General features: G+C 45.4%; 1 protein-coding gene across 1 annotated transcript; it reads right to left on the bottom strand.

Annotated features, from left to right (window-relative positions):
- Positions 1–5,041: 5,041 nt before the first annotated feature.
- LOC123505725 (sodium/iodide cotransporter-like) lies at positions 5,042–18,491 on the bottom strand. Its single transcript, XM_045257375.1, is given in 10 exon segments — positions 5,042–5,175; positions 6,024–6,080; positions 6,083–6,152; positions 6,736–6,911; positions 7,587–7,743; positions 8,627–8,633; positions 8,910–9,132; positions 10,737–10,876; positions 15,185–15,339; positions 18,372–18,491. Coding segments are annotated over 10 exon segments (1,239 nt in total).

Genomic DNA, 18,491 nt, shown 5'->3' with positions numbered 1-18,491 from the left:
AGAGCAAAAGGTTTCTGAATGTAGGCCTTTTTGATAAGTTACACGGGTTTTTACTAGTGTTTCTATGGTTTTAGTGACAGATTAACAAGATTTATACATCGATAACAGGAGAAATACCCTTAAGAATCCGGCTGATCATCTTCACAGCCTTTAAAAATAGTCGTGGTGAGAGAAGACAGCATATTGATAAGTTACAAGGGTTTTTAATAGTGTTCCTACGTTTCTAGTGACAGATTAGCAACATTTACACAGTGTTCAGAACCCGGCTGATCATCTCCACAGCCTTTGAAAGTAGTCGAGGGAGCAAAGCGTTTAGGAGTACAGGTGTGATCGCTGCTGCTCCTTCTCTATTTGGCACAAAAGTCTCACCAACATCAGCCTCTCCCCACACCACGATACGGCTCCATTCAGCCCCAACATCAGCCTGCCCTTGCCTATCCCTCTCCTCCATCCTCCTCTTCCTCTTCATACTCTTCTCTCTCTCTCTCTCTCTCTCTCCTCCTCTCTCTCTCTTTTTTTTTTTTTTTTTTATTTAAACTACAGAAGCATGTACCCAAAGGCGCACTGTCGTGTATTACCTATTCTAAGGGTACTAGATCTATTTTTACAATATTTCTTAAAAATAGATAATATACAAGATGGTCAGCATGTAAATCTCTCTCTCTCTCTCTCTCTCTCTCTCTCTCTCTCTCTCTCTCTCTCTCTCTCTCTCTCTCTCTCTCTCTCTCTCTCTCTCTCTCTCTCTCTCTCAGTTTGACACTGTGTGTGTTCATCTCCTGGACGTGAGGCACCGCGGCCGTGAACAAGTTCCACATCCTGGAGACGCGTCCTGCGAAGGTGCGTTGATGCTGACACCCGTGGGATCGCGGCACCTCTACGGCGTCACCACCATTGAGCACCGTTCTCGTGCTCCGTGCGGTGACTCTCAGAGGATGACGCAGCCCTGCCAGATGTGGCACTCTTTGCACCTGTGCCTTATGGAACACTACGATTGCCGCCACATCTCTGCGGTGTTCCAGTGAATCAAGGGGACGCTCAGGCTCTGGGTGAGGTGGTATTGCAGCATCTACTAGCCGTATGGCGCGGCGTTGGATGCTGTCCAGTCTCCTTCTGTGTGTGGCGGCACAGGACATCCAGAGAGAGCTGCGTACTCAAGGTGGGGCCGCACCTGTGCCTTGTCCAGCAGTCTCCCCTTCCTGTCGAGGAAACTGGCGATCCTTCTACGGAGAGAGGCTTTCTTGGCAATGGATTTGACATGGCTGTCAAACCTCAGCCCTCGATCCACCTCCACTCCAAGTATCTTGACGTCATCTTAGTGGGAGAGCAGCAACGCCAAAGACAACTTTCCTGCCATTGCTGCCATGGCGGCTGGGGACCGAGAGACAACCATTGCCTGTGTCTTCTCCGGCGCGAATGTCACTTGCCAGCGAGCACCCCACTCCTTTATCACTCGTAGCTGCTGATTGATGGCCTCAGCAGCCCGCCCACTGTCCTGGCGTGGATAGGTATAAGAGGGTGCAGTCATCAGCATAGGCCTTGACTCCTGGCAGTAGCTGGAGAAGATCATCCACGTAGATATTCCACAGGAGTGGGCCAAGAATTGAACCCTGTGGCACTGATGCCTCCACAGGCAGGGACTCAGATGTTTGCCCGTTGACAACCACCTTGAGGCTTCTGTCCTGCAGGTAATTTCCCAGGAGTCGTAGCAAGCCACCCTGGATGCCTTTAGCACGAAGCTTTTCCAGTAATCCGTTGTGCCATACTTTATCAAAAGCTCCAGCTATGTCCAAAGCAACCACTATAGTGTCCTTGCCGTCGTCGAGGGCGTCCTGCCACTGCCTGGTGAGAAGCATCATTAGGTCGGAGGTTGACCTCCAGGTCTCTCTCTCTCTCTCTCTCTCTCTCTCTCTCTCTCTCTCTCTCTCGTTTTCCCTCTCTCTCTCTCTCTCTCTCTCTCTCTCTCTCTCTCTCTCTCTCTCTCTCTCTCTCTCTCATTTTTCAGCAAACAAGGAAGCCAGCAACTGTGCCCTCTCCTTAGCGTTACCGTCCTGCTTGCTGAGGGAGGGATGGATTCTTGGTGGACTAATGGCAGTTTGATTAATTATATAATTACCGACAATTTGTTCCACAGCCAAACGCCCACACAATCTGGGACCAAGAAATTCGGAAGTACATCATCTCCATCAAAATGCCACTCCTGTCAACACGAAGCTGCATTGTGCCCAAGGTAAGGTAAGGTAAAGCAGAGCAAGGTAAGGTAAGGTAAGGTAAGGTCCTGACGTAAATCGTCAGTTCTGGCGTGGCAAGTAGCAGAAGTGTGTCCTTTCCGTGAGCAGTACTCACACACTTTTAAAGTTTTCTTTTTCTCCAATCTCCTGAGGTGAGAGGTAGGAGGTAAGGTAAGGTAAGGTTTAAAGTTAAGGTAAAGAATAGTGTTTTTCTCCTATGCTAAAGAGGTCCTGGCCAAGAGTAAAAACACGATGAAGAAACAAGAAAGAGGCGCACTGAAGACACGAGAGGTAAGAGAGACGTGTCCAGCAACAATGCCAAACATTAAGTGCTGACATGATAAACAACACTGACAGAACTGACATGATGTGCACTGTCTTCCACCTGTGTAGGATGTCCAAGTTTTGCTACTCTCGCCGCCTCGTCACACACACACACTGACACACACACACTGATACACACACACACACACACACACACACACACACACACACACACACACACACAAGCAACACCATCACACGCAGGTGACACAAAGAGGATGGAGCCATGAGGTATCTCTCTCTCTCTCTCTCTCTCTCTCTCTCTCTCTCTCTCTCTCTCTCTCTCTCTCTCTCTCTCTCTCTCTCTCTCTCTCTCTCTCTCTCTCTCTCTCTCTCTCTCTCTCTCTCTCTCTCTCTCTCTCTCTCTCTCTCTCTCTCTCTCTCTCTCTCTCTCTCTCTCTCTCTCTCTCTCTCTCTCTCTCTCTCTCTCTCTCTCTCTCTCTCTCTCTCTCTCTCTCTCTCTCTCTCTCTCTCTCTCTCTCTCTCTCTCTCTCTCTCTCTCTCTCTCTCTCTCTCTCTCTCTCTCTCTCTCTCTCTCTCTCTCTCTCTCTCTCTCTCTCTCTCTCTCTCTCTCTCTCTCTCTCTCTCTCTCTCTCTCTCTCTCTCTCTCTCTCTCTCTCTCTCTCTCTCTCTCTCTCTCTCTCTCTCTCTCTCTCTCTCTCTCTCTCTCTCTCTCTCTCTCTCTCTCTCTCTCTCTCTCTCTCTCTCTCTCTCTCTCTCTCTCTCTCTCTCTCTCTCTCTCTCTCTCTCTCTCTCTCTCTCTCTCTCTCTCTCTCTCTCTCTCTCTCTCTCTCTCTCTCTCTCTCTCTCTCTCTCTCTCTCTCTCTCTCTCTCTCTCTCTCTCTCTCTCTCTCTCTCTCTCTCTCTCTCTCTCTCTCTCTCTCTCTCTCTCTCTCTCTCTCTCTCTCTCTCTCTCTCTCTCTCTCTCTCTCTCTCTCTCTCTCTCTCTCTCTCTCTCTCTCTCTCTCTCTCTCTCTCTCTCTCTCTCTCTCTCTCTCTCTCTCTCTCTCTCTCTCTCTCTCTCTCTCTCTCTCTCTCTCTCTCTCTCTCTCTCTCTCTCTCTCTCTCTCTCTCTCTCTCTCTCTCTCTCTCTCTCTCTCTCTCTCTCTCTCTCTCTCTCTCTCTCTCTCTCTCTCTCTCTCTCTCTCTCTCTCTCTCTCTCTCTCTCTCTCTCTCTCTCTCTCTCTCTCTCTCTCTCTCTCTCTCTCTCTCTCTCTCTCTCTCTCTCTCTCTCTCTCTCTCTCTCTCTCTCTCTCTCTCTCTCTCTCTCTCTCTCTCTCTCTCTCTCTCTCTCTCTCTCTCTCTCTCTCTCTCTCTCTCTCTCTCTCTCTCTCTCTCTCTCTCTCTCTCTCTCTCTCTCTCTCTCTCTCTCTCTCTCTCTCTCTCTCTCTCTCTCTCTCTCTCTCTCTCTCTCTCTCTCTCTCTCTCCCGGCGAAGCGTTACGGAGACTAATGGCTTTGATTAATTATATAATTACCGACAATTTCAAAACACAATCTGGGACCAAGAAATTAAAATGCTGTCAACACGAAGCCGCCCAAGGTAAGGTAAGGTAAAGCAGAGCAAGGTAAGGTAAGGTAAGGTAAGGTAAGGTAAGGTAAGGTAAGGTGAGGTGAGGTAAGACAAGGTAAGGTAAGGTAAGGTAAGGTTAGATAAAGTTAGTTAAGGTAAAGAATAGTGTTTTTCTCCTATGCTAAAGAGGTCCTGGCCAAGAGTAAAAACACGATGAAGAAACAAGAAAGAGGCGCACTGAAGACACGAGAGGTAAGAGAGACGTGTCCAGCAACAATGCCAAACAGTAAGTGCTGACATGATAAACAACACTGACAGAACTGACATGATGTGCTCTGTCTTCCACCTGTGTAGGATGTCCAAGTTTTGCTACTCTCGCCGCCTCGTCACACACACACACACACTGACACACACACACACACACACACACACACACACACACACACACACACACACACAAGCAACACCATCATATGCAGGTGACACAAAGAGGATGGAGCCATGAGGTATTAAAAAAGCAATCTGCTGTTTTATTAATAGGTGTTATCTATAAAGCGATTCCTTTTTAAACCAGATTTTTAACACTACAGCTAAAATCACCGCCACCACCACCACCACCACTACTATACTTCTTCCTCTATTGTTACTACTACTGCTACTACCGTCACTACTAATACTACCATTACTACTACTACTATTACCACTATCACAACCAGCCCATCACAAACAGCCTCCTTAGGGCCAACAAGTCTGTTGCTTTTGTTCTTTCTTTGTGTTTCTTTATGAACTTCTATACCAGTACTATATCAACAACAACAAACATTACTACTACTACTACTACTACTACTACTACTACTATATGATAGGTTACTGCAGCTTCCCTTATTTTCTTACATCCTTTTCACCACCACCACCACCACCACAGTAACATCATTACTTGCCACACCTGTTCTCTCCCTCTCTCGCGTCTCTCCCTCTCAAAATTTCTCTAAGGGCACGAGAGTCTGTATGCTGGTGAAGGGCGGGTCTTGTGGGACACCGCGCCTCCTCTGAAGGGCGTAGAAGGTTGGATGGAGGTATATCTTGCCTGCCTGCTCAGTGGTCCACGGCTCTGAGGAGCGGAAGGAAGGTATTTATTATGACTTTAAAGAACATTGAACACTGAACACTGAACACTTTGACACAATGGAACAGTCACGTATATGGAAAGGTGAGAGGTGAGCCCCCCCTACATTTCCGTCCTCCTCCCCGCCATCACTGTCCGCAGTGATGGGGAGGTGAGAGGTGACGTGAGGCGGTGATGGGGAGGTGAGAGGTGGGGTGAAGTGGTGATGGGGATGCAAACGAACATAAAGGAAGGGCAAAAGAGATTATTCATTTTCTAAGCACTTGTTTTGGTCATGTTTTGTGGCAATGCATCATTTTGTTTGTATTATCTATTGTTTCGACTTAACTTTGTCTATCTATCTATTTATTCATTTACTTCATTTACTTCATTTATTCATCTCCTGACATATTAATACATTCTCCCTTACGGAATTCTTTGTGACAAACAACACTATCGAACGTTAGTAGGAGATGTAACCTGCACTAATTCACTGTGTAACGATACGCATTCTTTCCCTTGCATAGCGTACGTGCCTTTCTTATTTCCTAATTCTTCCATTTCTTTAACATCAACAGTAACTGAAACATTATAAAAACAATAACAACAACAACACTTGCTACGATGACTACAACTACTAAAACAACATAAATCACTCATTCTTTTCCTTACCAAATTGTTCAGTTACTAAATCAACATAAAGTATCTTCCTCTTCTTTGATCCTCTTCCTCTTCCCAAACCTCCCTTCCACACAGCCACAACCGCATCGCTCCCAAACAAACACTGCCTCCACCAAAACAAATCCCAGCGGAAGAGAAAACCACACATTTCTAAGGGTAACCATAGTACTTACTGGAGATGAGAGACGTGAGGGCGCCGACGAACACCGTGATGGAGACGCCAATGAGCGGTACAGAGTGTAGGAGAGCAGGTACAGGGGGAACACGTGTGCCCTAAAACAGAAGATTGATTCAATGAATTTCTGTGCCAAGACAATGGGGTCATATAGCGACAATAGAAGGACATGTATTGTAAACATAGGACTAACTGACGACAGGAGACAGAGCAGCAGAGTGGCGCAGTGGGAGCGTGGTGGGCCCATAACCCAGAGGTGCGTGGATCGACACCACGCTCTGCTAACCCTGACAGTTGACCGCGCCTGGAAGGAGGGAAGAGTATCCACTGCAGGGAGCGGAGTGGTCCCTTCCCAAAGGTGCCGTCACACTAACACGTTTTCCATTGATGTCGAAGATTTCCGTCATATCTTTACACGTTCCAGCGATTGTTTCCGCCATCAGTCACACGAAACACGGATTTCCTCCGGCGCCAATCTTCAATACCATCAACTTCAATCAAGATCAATTGTTCTTTATATATATATATATATATATATATATATATATATATATATATATATATATATATATATATATATATATATATATATATATATGATTGCCCTGATGGGTGCCAATATATATATATATATATATATATATATATATATATATATATATATATATATATATATATATATATATATATATATATATATATATTCTGACAGTGCCTTCATAACGGAAACTCTGATCAGGAAAGGACCACTCCGCTCCCTGGAGTGGGTGTCCTTCCTTCCCTCCAGCCGCAGCCAGCACTACAGCCCGTGCCTCAGCGCGCCGCTGTGAGTCATCACAAATCACTACCGTCAGGTTAGCAGAGCGTGGCCTCGATCCACAGACTTCTGGGTTATGAACCCAACAAGCTTCCACTGCGCCACCTTGCTGCTCTGCTCCTCTGCTCAACATCTAGTGACTGTCTGTTCTTTTGACTCACTCTCACCCTCACTATACACGTCCTCGCGTCCCTTAACTCTGTGACTCAGCAGGGACGCGGGACAATATTCACACTTTTTCCCAATACCCTTCAAAACACGCCTCGACAGAGGGAGAGAACTGAGGGAAGGGACGCTGTAAGTGTGAGGAAATGAAGCACACACACAAAAAGAGAAACAAACATGAAGGAAATAAGGAATGTTGTTGTGGGAAATACAGAAAACAGTTAACATTACGTCACAGGACAAAGTAAAACTACAAAGCAAATAAACAAATGAATAAATAAAGGAATAACTTTGTAAACACTACACTGATATACAGAGACTTGAAGAATTTGAAAAAATGACAAAGAGAAAAGAAGAACCATTACTTTTGTGTGTGGAAAGAAAGAAAAAATAGAAGAAACACTTACTCTTCCGGACGTTCTGTGCCGGTGAGGGAGGGAAGGGAGGGGAGGGAGGGAAGGGAGGGGAGGGAGGGAAGGGAGGAGGAAGAGGAGGAAGAGGAGACTATGGAAGAGACAGACTCCAGCGAAGGAAAGGAGGAATGTGAGAGGAAGGAGGAGGACGAAGGAGAGCTAGTACTAGAGAAGGTGGAGGGGAGGGTGGAGGGGAAGGATGTGGTGGAGTTGCATCCCTCGTCTGAGAAGGGGAGCATCGTGGGCGCGGGACTGAAGAGCAGGGCGCCCACACACATCCACAGGTTGAAGGCCAGAGACACGCCCAACCCTATAGCACCACCCTGCAGGAGGAGGTGAAGGAATACATTCATAGGAATACATAGGAAAGATGAGTGACAGGAGGCCTTGCGATCTATGACGGTCACTCGTTTACTATACTACATCTACAAAAAAAAAAACGATATACTTAGTAGGAGGTAAGGATAGAACAAATGAAGCTCCTCCCCACCCATCACTCGATCCGGCGTTACCCGGCAAGAAATAAAACGAAAAATACACTCCGATTGCTGAGAAGGACAATTGAGAAATATATACAGGAAAGAGGGAAAAAAAGTCTTATGTAACTGCTACTATCGCAAAAAAAACTTTCTACATATTTTTTCCTTCACAATAGTTTCCTCATCCCTTGTTTTTCCCCTTCTTTTCTATATGTCTGTTCCACTGTCTCGCCTTCCTTTACACCAGCGGTCCACTACACTGCAGTACCTGAACTCACCCGTGGATTCACAGACTATCATTGTTGTTATTACGTCCAGCAGCTTCTGATTCAATTGTGGACACAAAAAAAACAGCTGTTAACCCCTTCAATACCAGGACATGTTTCTATATTCATTCTGCTTATCATTTGGTGATTATAAACAGCTTCAGAAACTTGTGTGGGGGGATTAGAATAGTGAGGACTCTAGCCATCAATCTTCAAACATCCATAGAGCTTTCCCAATATAAACAAAATCATCTAATCATTCCGAAAACTCAAGGTAAAAAATGCGTCCCAATACTGAAGGGGTTAAAGGCTGACAGATTGAGCAGATATTTGTTATTTCAGAAAGGTAAATTCGTGGACACATTTGTTATTAGTTATAGATGAATTCCAGGAGGCATACAGTAGGTTATGTCCTGACTGCCCTTTTGTTGCATTCTGGGTAAGGATACGTTCATCAGTACCGAAAAACTGCAGGGAGTGCATGATATGATGAAAAACTGCAAACCCCCTGGCCTAAATCAGAGCTAACCTAACTTGATCCACTAAAACCCACACCTAACCAAACCAGACCTAACGAACTGCATATCCCTTACATAGAGGGACCATACAGTCAATGAACCTAACCTAACCCATAACCTAAAAATACCAAAACCTTAACCCAAACCCAAACCCACTCTATCCTAAGTGGGGGAAACATTACAGCTATATATTTTCTTCTAATTCACATCTCATTCAACTGCTAACCTCAGCCCCGCGGCATAGAGAGAGGCCATGAAGAGCCCCGTCACGCCGTAGAGGCTTGAGAGGTGGTCCATCACGTAGAAGAGCACGATCTGGTCTGCCTTCTGGATCGCCCCCGTCGCCGTGGGGTCACAGTTGGCGTACACGGCGAAGATTGCCACGCCCATCATGTTACAGCAGGAGCTCACAAAGAGGATGATGGTGAAGTTGAGGTAGTGAGTGAGCTCTAGGAGATGGTAAAAATCCAGGCACTGAGGACACCTGAGACTGAACATAAGAACACAAGAACATAGAAAAATAAGTGAATAAGCAGTCAGGCCTACACGTGGCAGTCCCTGTAGCAAACGTACCGTGCCTACCCTTATCCACATATCCACACCCACTAACTACGTCTAAACCTTTTCTCAAACTCCCTAATGACAGTACCAACAGCCTGATCACGGAGACTGTTCCACTCCATCACCGCTGCATTCACTGGAGAGCCGTGACATGCTTGGTGATCACACAAATGGACTCAAGAGGGTTACAAGAGTGCAGCGGTGTAGTAGGTAGTTCTCAGGTGAGCGGATTCGACACCTGGCCACTGTCTGAGGTTAAGAAAGATATCGACTCCGAAAATGCGTAAGAAAAAAAAATCTTCGGTCGGAGGCATGTGTGTGTGTGTGTGTGTGTGTGTGTGTGTGTGTGTGTGTGTGTGTTTCACTGTTTGATCTGCTGCAGTCTCTGACGAGACAGCCAGAAGTTACCCTACGGAACGAGCTCAGAGCTCATTATTTCCGATCTTGGGATAGGCCTGAGACCAGGCACACACCACACACCGGGACAACAAGGTCACAACTCCTCGATTTACATCCCGTACCTACTCACTGCTAGGTGAACAGCACCTACACGTGAGAGGAGACACACCCAAATATCTCCACCCGGCCGGGGGATCGAACCCTGGTCTTTTGGCTTGTGAAGCCAGCGCTCTAACCACTGAGCTACCGTGTGTGTGTGTGTGTGTGTGTGTGTGTGTGTGTGTGCGTGCGTGCGTGCGTGCGTGCGTGTGTGTGTGTGTTTCACTGTTTGATCTGCTGCAGTCTCTGACGAGACAGCCGGACGTTACCCTACGGAACGAGCTCAGAGCTCATTATTTCCGATCTTCGGATAGGCCTGAGACCAGGCACACACCACACACCGGGACAACAAGGTCACAACTCCTCGATTTACATCCCGTACCTACTCACTGCTAGGTGAACAGCACCTACACGTCAAAGGAGACACACCCAAATATCTCCACCCGGCCGGGGAATCGAACCCCGGTCCTCTGGCTTGTGAAGCCAGCGCTCTAACCACTGAGCTACCGGGCGTGTGTGTGTGTAATTTTTTTCACTGTTTGATCTGCTGCAGTCTCTGACGAGACAGCCAGACGTTACCGTACGGAACGAGCTCAGAGCTCATTATTTCCGATCTTGGGATAGGCCTGAGACCAGGCACACACCACACACCGGGACAACAAGGTCACAACTCCTCGATTTACATCCCGTACCTACTCACTGCTAGGTGAACACCACCTACACGTCAAAGGAGACACACCCAAATATCTCCACCCGGCCGGGGAATCGAACCCCGGTCCTCTGGCTTGTGAAACCAGCGCTCTAACCATTGAGCTACCGGGCCGCGTGTGTGTGTGTGTGTGTGTGTGTGTGTGTGTGTGTGTGTGTGTGTGTGTGTGTGTGTGTGTGTGTGTGTGTGTGTGTGTGTGTGTGTGTGTGTGTGTGTGTGTGTGTGTGTGTGTGTAACTTCAAATCAGTGTTGAGAGGTAACACACTAAGAGCAAACCTCACTCACCTGACAGCCTTTTCCACGTGGCCACCGAGCACATGCGCTGCACCTGAGCCTGGGACATCCCATACATCTGCACAGAGAGGAAGAAGCCCTGCACAGTGCCCAGCCACAAGCTATGACGCTGCAGGGGATTCGGGTCCACGCTGGAGGAAGGGGAGAATAATGACAGGGCAGTACTGGAAAGGACTGGGTGGGGAAAGTGAAGGGGCGGTATAGTTCGACCACTCATAAAACCAGGGTTTGTGTGGGGTCAGCGAGGTGTTCCCCTGCCTTCCTCTGCTCTGATTGGTGAGTGATGACCTGCCACCCTTAGAAAAATTATTGTTTCACTTCTTGCCCATTTTAGAACCACGGAGAAAGTCTGCAAAAGCCATACTATTTTTTTTTTTTTTCGCCAACTCTGTCCAATAGGTATTTCACGTTTCATTGTTGTTGTATGGGTACTCCTTGTTTTCTTGGATATAGTAGGATATATACTTTGAATTACAGCGTTAGTATATATATTTACCTATCTGTGATGTCTTTTATATACATCAGAGCAATCACACGTCGCTAATGTATGAAGTACTGCACCGCCGCAGACAGGGAATACCCTCGCTGAGCCCACCACAACCCTGGTTAGAGTGGTCGCACTATAGCGGGGAGTGGTCGGAATGGGAAGGGATGGGTGAATGGTGAAGATAGGCACGAGGGTGTTAAGGAAGGGAAAGGGGGAGAAAAGGAATGAAGAGAAGAGAGAAAAATGAATAGCAAATAAAAGAAAGGAACGCTGAAAGAAAAGAAAGAAAGGGAAGGTAAGAGAACGAAAGGAGAGAAACGGAAAGGAAGGGAAAGAAAAGAAGAGCAGGAAAGGGAAGAAAATGAAAGATATAAGACTAAAAAAGAAATGAGAGGAAAGGAAAGGAATGCAATACAATTTTAATAATAAGTTAAGAGAAATAGCAACATTTGCTATTTTTCACTCGTGGGGGAACTCTTCACGCTGGTAAAGTTTTATTGAATAAAATCGTAAGCGGTTTCACGAGCTCATTTTTTTTCCTTCTTTAAGAACCCTGGATGATATCTTGGCTGGCCCAGGTGTTTTGTTTACGTTCATGTTATTGATGACTGAGATGATTCGGTTTTCTGTAATGGTGAAGTCTGGCAGTGTGGTGTTTGTCATTTTCTGTTGTTAGTGGACCAGTCTTTGATGCCACGACCCTCTTGGTTTTTACAGAGCTGCAAAATTCTTTTGGGTAAGTTTTACAAGAGTTTGCAATCTGAGCCTCAACAGATTTTTGCTGCATCGTGTCAAATTTTTTGCTTGTCTACGCAATCTGTCGTGCTCTTGCTTGTCATTACCATGTCGTGTTAATCTAAATTTGTGGTACCCTTCTTTCTTTGTGAGAAGACAGCTTCTAATTTCATTATTCCACCATTTCGGTTTGGTGTTTATTATTTTCTTTCTGATTCGTAGCAGTACACACAACGTAGCTGCTTCATTTATCTTTTGGCAAACACTTCCCATACTTTATTTACGTCTGGTGTTTCCAACAGTTTGTTCCTATTAATAGATGGAAGCTGCATGCGGAGTCTTTCGTAGTTAGCACGCCGATAGTCTGCTGGTACTTTTTCTTGGTTTTCATTTGCTTTAGTTTTTTTTTTCTTATAATTGATTTTTAAAAAGTAAGCTGCGATGATCGCTGTCACTAAACTCTGCTCTAGAAAAGAAAAAAGCTTTTCCTTGTTAGCAGAGCGTAGTTTCGATCTACGGACCTCTGGGTTATGGGCCCAGCACGCTTCCACTGCGCCACTCTGCTGTTACTGGATCACAGGAATATAATAATAAACAAAACAAAAGAAGAGAAAAGCGAAGAGATAGGATGGTAAATTAAGAAAATCAAAGAAAAGGAAGTCGATGGAGAAGAAAGGAATAAAAAGAAAGTGAAAAAAGTAAAAGGAATGGCTTTGCCTCACAGGCAGCCTCCAGGTATATCAGCATTACATCTACGAACATTAGAGGATTTCTGACAACATGTCCTATAACACTGGCCTGACGTCACCGCCGCCACAGAGACCTTCCCCAACTCCTCAGCCCAAGAAAAATAAGATTGGGCATGTGTTACTCTGGGTGTCTAGGTGCACCATTGTTCATACTCCTGCACCACTCGTGTAAGCCTGTCACCACTGTAGGTGACCTCAACAAGCACCTCGCACAGAGACAGTTCCACCAGACGAAGACAGTGTTAAGACTCACCAACCACGTCAGCTTCCTCACCCACGTCTGTGTCTTCATCTGACTTTATAATTGCCGACCTGCCCACCAGCACAGTCACTTGGCTCACGCTACCAACAGCTGGTTCCTCCAACCCCACCCCTTGCCTGTTCTCTTCAGTACCACACGGTGAATTGTTCGGAATTGATTGCGCGAAAGTGAAGAGCTCGAAATCAATTGCTCGATAAAAAAAAATCTCAAATTATTAATTGCTCTGAAATAGTAGTGGTGTAATGAGAAATATTGGCCAAAACAGAAGTAGAGAGAGAGAGAGAGAGAGAGAGAGAGAGAGAGAGAGAGAGAGAGAGAGAGAGAGAGAGAGAGAGAGAGAGAGAGAGAGAGAGAGAGAGAGAGAGAGAGAGAGAGAGAGAGAGAGAGAGAGAGAGAGGCAAAAGGCAAACATCTCTCTCTCTCTCTCTCTCTCTCTCTCTCTCTCTCTCTCTCTCTCTCTCTCTCTCTCTCTCTCTCTCTCTCTCTCTCTCTCTCTCAGTAACCCCTTGCTGCGTTGCTCGCTGTCAACACCCACCTCCACCACCGCGTCGTGTCCGCCACATCACCCAACACAGACGCCACTGTCAGCAAGAGCAACGCACACACAACACAACCCAAGACACCATCAAACACAGCAAATGCAATGTAAGTAACGGTATTAGCAACATGAACAGATTAAAAGTACTTTGGGGAGCGCAAAGAAAGGTGTGGAAAGTGTTCTGTGCGACCGTAGAGTTAGTGAAACGTGGGAAGTGTTGTCCGTAGAGTTTAAGTCGCGCGGTCCAAGTCTCGGCAGGAGTTTTGAATCTTTGTATTTCTTTCTCAGTTCGATATATTTTTTTTTTCCTAAGTAATTCGAATTGTTGGTCTTGAGGCTTGATTTTTTTTTCTTTTTCTTCATATTCATACATACATACATACATACATACACGCGTTGCAGTGGTAGTGATGATAAAAAGTTTCCGATTTTCTATGTGTATTTCATTGGCAACTTATACGATTCACAGTATTTTGTGGTTTTGTTTTACTTCTCTTCCTACACACGCATAGAATCATGATAATGTCGATGATGATGATGATAGTATCAATAATAGAAATGACAATAGTAATAATAATAATGACAATAATATAATAATAATAATAATAATAATAATAATAATAATAATAATAATAATAATAATAATAATAATAATAATAATAATAATAATAATAATAATAATAATAATAATAATAATAATAAAATTATTATTATTATTATTATTATTATTATGTGTGTGTGTATTATAATATTATTATTATTATTATTATTATTATTATTATTATTACTATTACTATTCTTATTATCATGAAAATAATCATTATAAAAATAGATATATAAATAAGTAAGTATTTGGTTGATGCAAATAACTGAAATTTTATGGCGTCTCATTATTGTTAAATCCTGCAAATTTACAATATAAACAACATACAATTAATCCAGAGACGAGTATTAACAATTAAGAGAAGACTGCAAGGCAAGGCTAATGACAGTGAATATGGTTGCTATGGGGGGAGGGGCAAGCCACACGTACAGAGAGCAGCCCAGCCACTGTGTGGTAATTCAGCACAGAGAGAACGTCCTGCAAGACTGACTGCTAAGGTGAGTGTTTTCAAGCATTTCCACCAATTGATGATTCAAGAATTTACTTTTCGAGCAATTGGTTTCGCCCAATTTACTGTCGAGGAAATCATTTCGATCAATTCGCACCACACAGCCACCGCCCATCGGTCATGGTGAGGCAGGACTCGCACCGTCTGGCTCCGGGACAAAGGAGACTGGAACCCAATGAAGGCAACACTAGATAGCATTGTATGGTCTGACGTAGTTACTGGTGACGTCAACACACAAGAAAGAACTTTTGCTGACATCCTGATTGTCCTTCCAGAGAAAGATTTGTGCCTTGCCAATTATATAACTCCAAACCGGGAGACCAACCCTAGTTTGGCTTTCAGTGGAAGACAGCAGTTGATAGGAAGAGCAAGGCTTGGCTACAGTACAGCTATTTGTTATGAAAATGATTAATACTGAACTCAAACCAATACTGCAGCACCTTATTGGCCCTTTGCTTAACTACGATTCAAGCAAAGAAAAAAACATCACATCAGCTTTTCTCCATCCTACTCATCCCCTTCCACTCCTCCCTCCTCCACCAATCCCACTACTCACTTCAACAGCTCCACCCTGCCGTGCTGTCTGGCCACCTCCCACACCTTGCCCAGGCCGCCCATCTCCACTATGGCCGTCACCAGGATTACCAACACGCCCGCAACCATCACCACCACCTGCAGCATGTCCGTGTACACCTCCGCCAGCACGCCGCCCTGGGGATGAGGTGACGGAGGCGATGAAGGAGGGTGGAGAGAGTGGTGGTGGTAGTGGCGGTGCTGAGGATGAATGTAATGGTGCATGTAAATGACTCTCTCTCTCTCTCTCTCTCTCTCTCTCTCTCTCTCTCTCTCTCTCTCTCTCTCTCTCTCTCTCTCTCTCTCTCTCTCTCTCTCTCTCTCTCTCTCTCTCTCTCTCTCTCTCTCTCTCTCTCTCTCTCTCTCTCTCTCTCTCTCTCTCTCTCTCTCTCTCTCTCTCTCTCTCTCTCTCTCTCTCTCTCTCTCTCTCTCTCTCTCTCTCTCTCTCTCTCTCTCTCTCTCTCTCTCTCTCTCTCTCTCTCTCTCTCTCTCTCTCTCTCTCTCTCTCTCTCTCTCTCTCTCTCTCTCTCTCTCTCTCTCTCTCTCTCTCTCTCTCTCTCTCTCTCTCTCTCTCTCTCTCTCTCTCTCTCTCTCTCTCTCTCTCTCTCTCTCTCTCTCTCTCTCTCTCTCTCTCTCTCTCTCTCTCTCTCTCTCTCTCTCTCTCTCTCTCTCTCTCTCTCTCTCTCTCTCTCTCTCTCTCTCTCTCTCTCTCTCTCTCTCTCTCTCTCTCTCTCTCTCTCTCTCTCTCTCTCTCTCTCTCTCTCTCTCTCTCTCTCTCTCTCTCTCTCTCTCTCTCTCTCTCTCTCTCTCTCTCTCTCTCTCTCTCTCTCTCTCTCTCTCTCTCTCTCTCTCTCTCTCTTTTTTTTTTTTTTTTATTTAAACAAAACTTAATACAAAGGAACATGTACCCAAAGGCGCACTGTCGTGTGCTACCTATTCTAAGGGTACTACAATCTATTTCTCTACAATATTTACAAGACTTAAAAATAGATAATATACAAGATGGTCAGCATGTAAATGGAGCACTATTCGTTTCACTTCACTAGCACTATTCACGCACTGCACTACACTGAGTGTCACGTCACAAAGAGTGTCAGAGGAGTTGGCAGTGTCTGTCTCCACTTATGTGCCATCAGTTTGACACTGTGAGTGTTCATCTCCTGGACGTGAGGCACCGCGGCCGTGAACAAGTTCCACATCCTGGAGACGCGTCCTGCGAAGGTGCGTTGATGCTGACACCCGTGGGATCGCGGCACCTCTACGGCGTCACCACCATTGAGCACCGTTCTCGTGCTCCGTGCGGTGACTCTTAGAGGATGACGCAGCCCTGCCAGATGTGGCACTCTTTGCACCTGTGCCTTATGGAACACTACGATCGCCGCCACGTCTCTGCGGTGTTCCAGTGAATCAAGGGGACGCTCAGGCTCTGGGTGAGGTGGTAGTGCAGCATCTACTAGCCGTATGGCGCGGCGTTGGATGCTGTCCAGTCTCCTTCTGTGTGTGGCGGCACAGGACATCTCTCTCTCTCTCTCTCTCTCTCTCTCTCTCTCTCTCTCTCTCTCTCTCTCTCTCTCTCTCTCTCTCTCTCTCTCTCTCTCTCTCTCTCTCTCTCTCTCTCTCTCTCTCTCTCTCTCTCTCTCTCTCTCTCTCTCTCTCTCTCTCTCTCTCTCTCTCTCTCTCTCTCTCTCTCTCTCTCTCTCTCTCTCTCTCTCTCTCTCTCTCTCTCTCTCTCTCTCTCTCTCTCTCTCTCTCTCTCTCTCTCTCTCTCTCTCTCTCTCTCTCTCTCTCTCTCTCTCTCTCTCTCTCTCTCTCTCTCTCTCTCTCTCTCTCTCTCTCTCTCTCTCTCTCTCTCTCTCTCTCTCTCTCTCTCTCTCTCTCTCTCTCTCTCTCTCTCTCTCTCTCTCTCTCTCTCTCTCTCTCCCCATCTCTCTCTCTCCCCCCATCTCTGCGGCCCTCGATGTACTGTTTGAGAGATCAAGAAAGGGGATAACTTTGAAGGGGTGAGAGATAGGAGAGGGAAATGGTGTTGGGAGGGTGTCAAGGCAGTTACTGAAGGAAAGGGTAAGAATGAAAGGGTGTTGGCAGTCTGTTATGGTATTAGGTAGTGTTACAGTTGATGGTGTTGAAGGTCCTGGAATGGTGTTCGAGGGTGTTGAAAAAGTGAGTTAAGATGTCGGAGGTTTTAAAAAGATATGTAAAAGGTGGAGTTTTTTGGGAAGTGTATTTTTTCATGTCAGAGGGGAAAAATCTGGCCAAGGGCAACAAAAATCATTAAACTAAACGACCCACTTATAGATGCCAGTCCCCCAACAGGTCCAAGAGAGTTACCTAAAGAAAATTAAATAAATGTCTTGAAATTTATCTCTTTTTTTATGTAGGAGAGAGGGCCAGCCAAGAGCATAAAAAAAAAATTAAGAAAAAAAAAGGCCCACTTGGGTGCTGGTTCTCTAGAGGAAAGAAAAGCGTTAGCCAAAATTAAATGAGGTCATAGCAAGATGGAAATAAGCAGAATGTATGGAGTTTCTGTGAGGAAGGATATGGATATGAGAAGTCAGGAGATTGTGTGGGAAGCATGAGGAGGAGAGGAAGTGTAAGAGGAATAGTTATACAATAATGACATCGATAAGAAATAAGAACTTTGAAGGAAACGCAAGGAAGGTGTGAGGCAACAGCTCCAGTTCTCAAACACTTCTGTGCTTCACTCTCTAACATTTCAAAAGGCTTTATTTAAATTTACACGAGTTTTAAGGTGTTTTTACGGATCTAGAGGCAGATTGACAAGATTTCTACATTTCTAACTGGAGAAACACTCTTGAGAACCAGGCTATTAAGCTCAGTGACCTTTAAAAACAGTCGTGGTGAGAGAGCGAAGTGTTTCTGAATATGGAACAATGTGTTTCATGGAGGAAAAACAGATAAAGGAAAGTGAAGAGAAAAAAAATAAAGAAAATAGTAGAAGGAAAAGAGGAAGAAGCAATTTCCAAACACCACGCATTAACTTCACCCAATCCAGGTCTAAAAAGAAGAAAAAGAAAAAGAAAAAGAGAGAATAAAGAAAGAAAAACACAAAGCTATCTACAATTTCAAGTGATGGAGGTGACATTACAAGAAAGAGATCAGGTGGTGGTGAGTGGTGAGTGGTGAGTGGTGTGACGGAAGTGGGCCCTTACCGTCAAGACGCTGGTGAGGCGGAGCGGGTACAGCACCTTCAGGTTGACTAAGTGGACGAAGACAAAGCCCAGAGCACGGCCGAAATGGTTCATCCACAATTGTGTTCCAAAAGCGTACAT

This window comes from Portunus trituberculatus, chromosome 18 (assembly GCF_017591435.1).
Source record: "Portunus trituberculatus isolate SZX2019 chromosome 18, ASM1759143v1, whole genome shotgun sequence".
NCBI classification, from domain to species: Eukaryota; Metazoa; Arthropoda; class Malacostraca; order Decapoda; family Portunidae; genus Portunus; species Portunus trituberculatus.
This window is presented reverse-complemented; position numbering and strand designations above follow the sequence as displayed.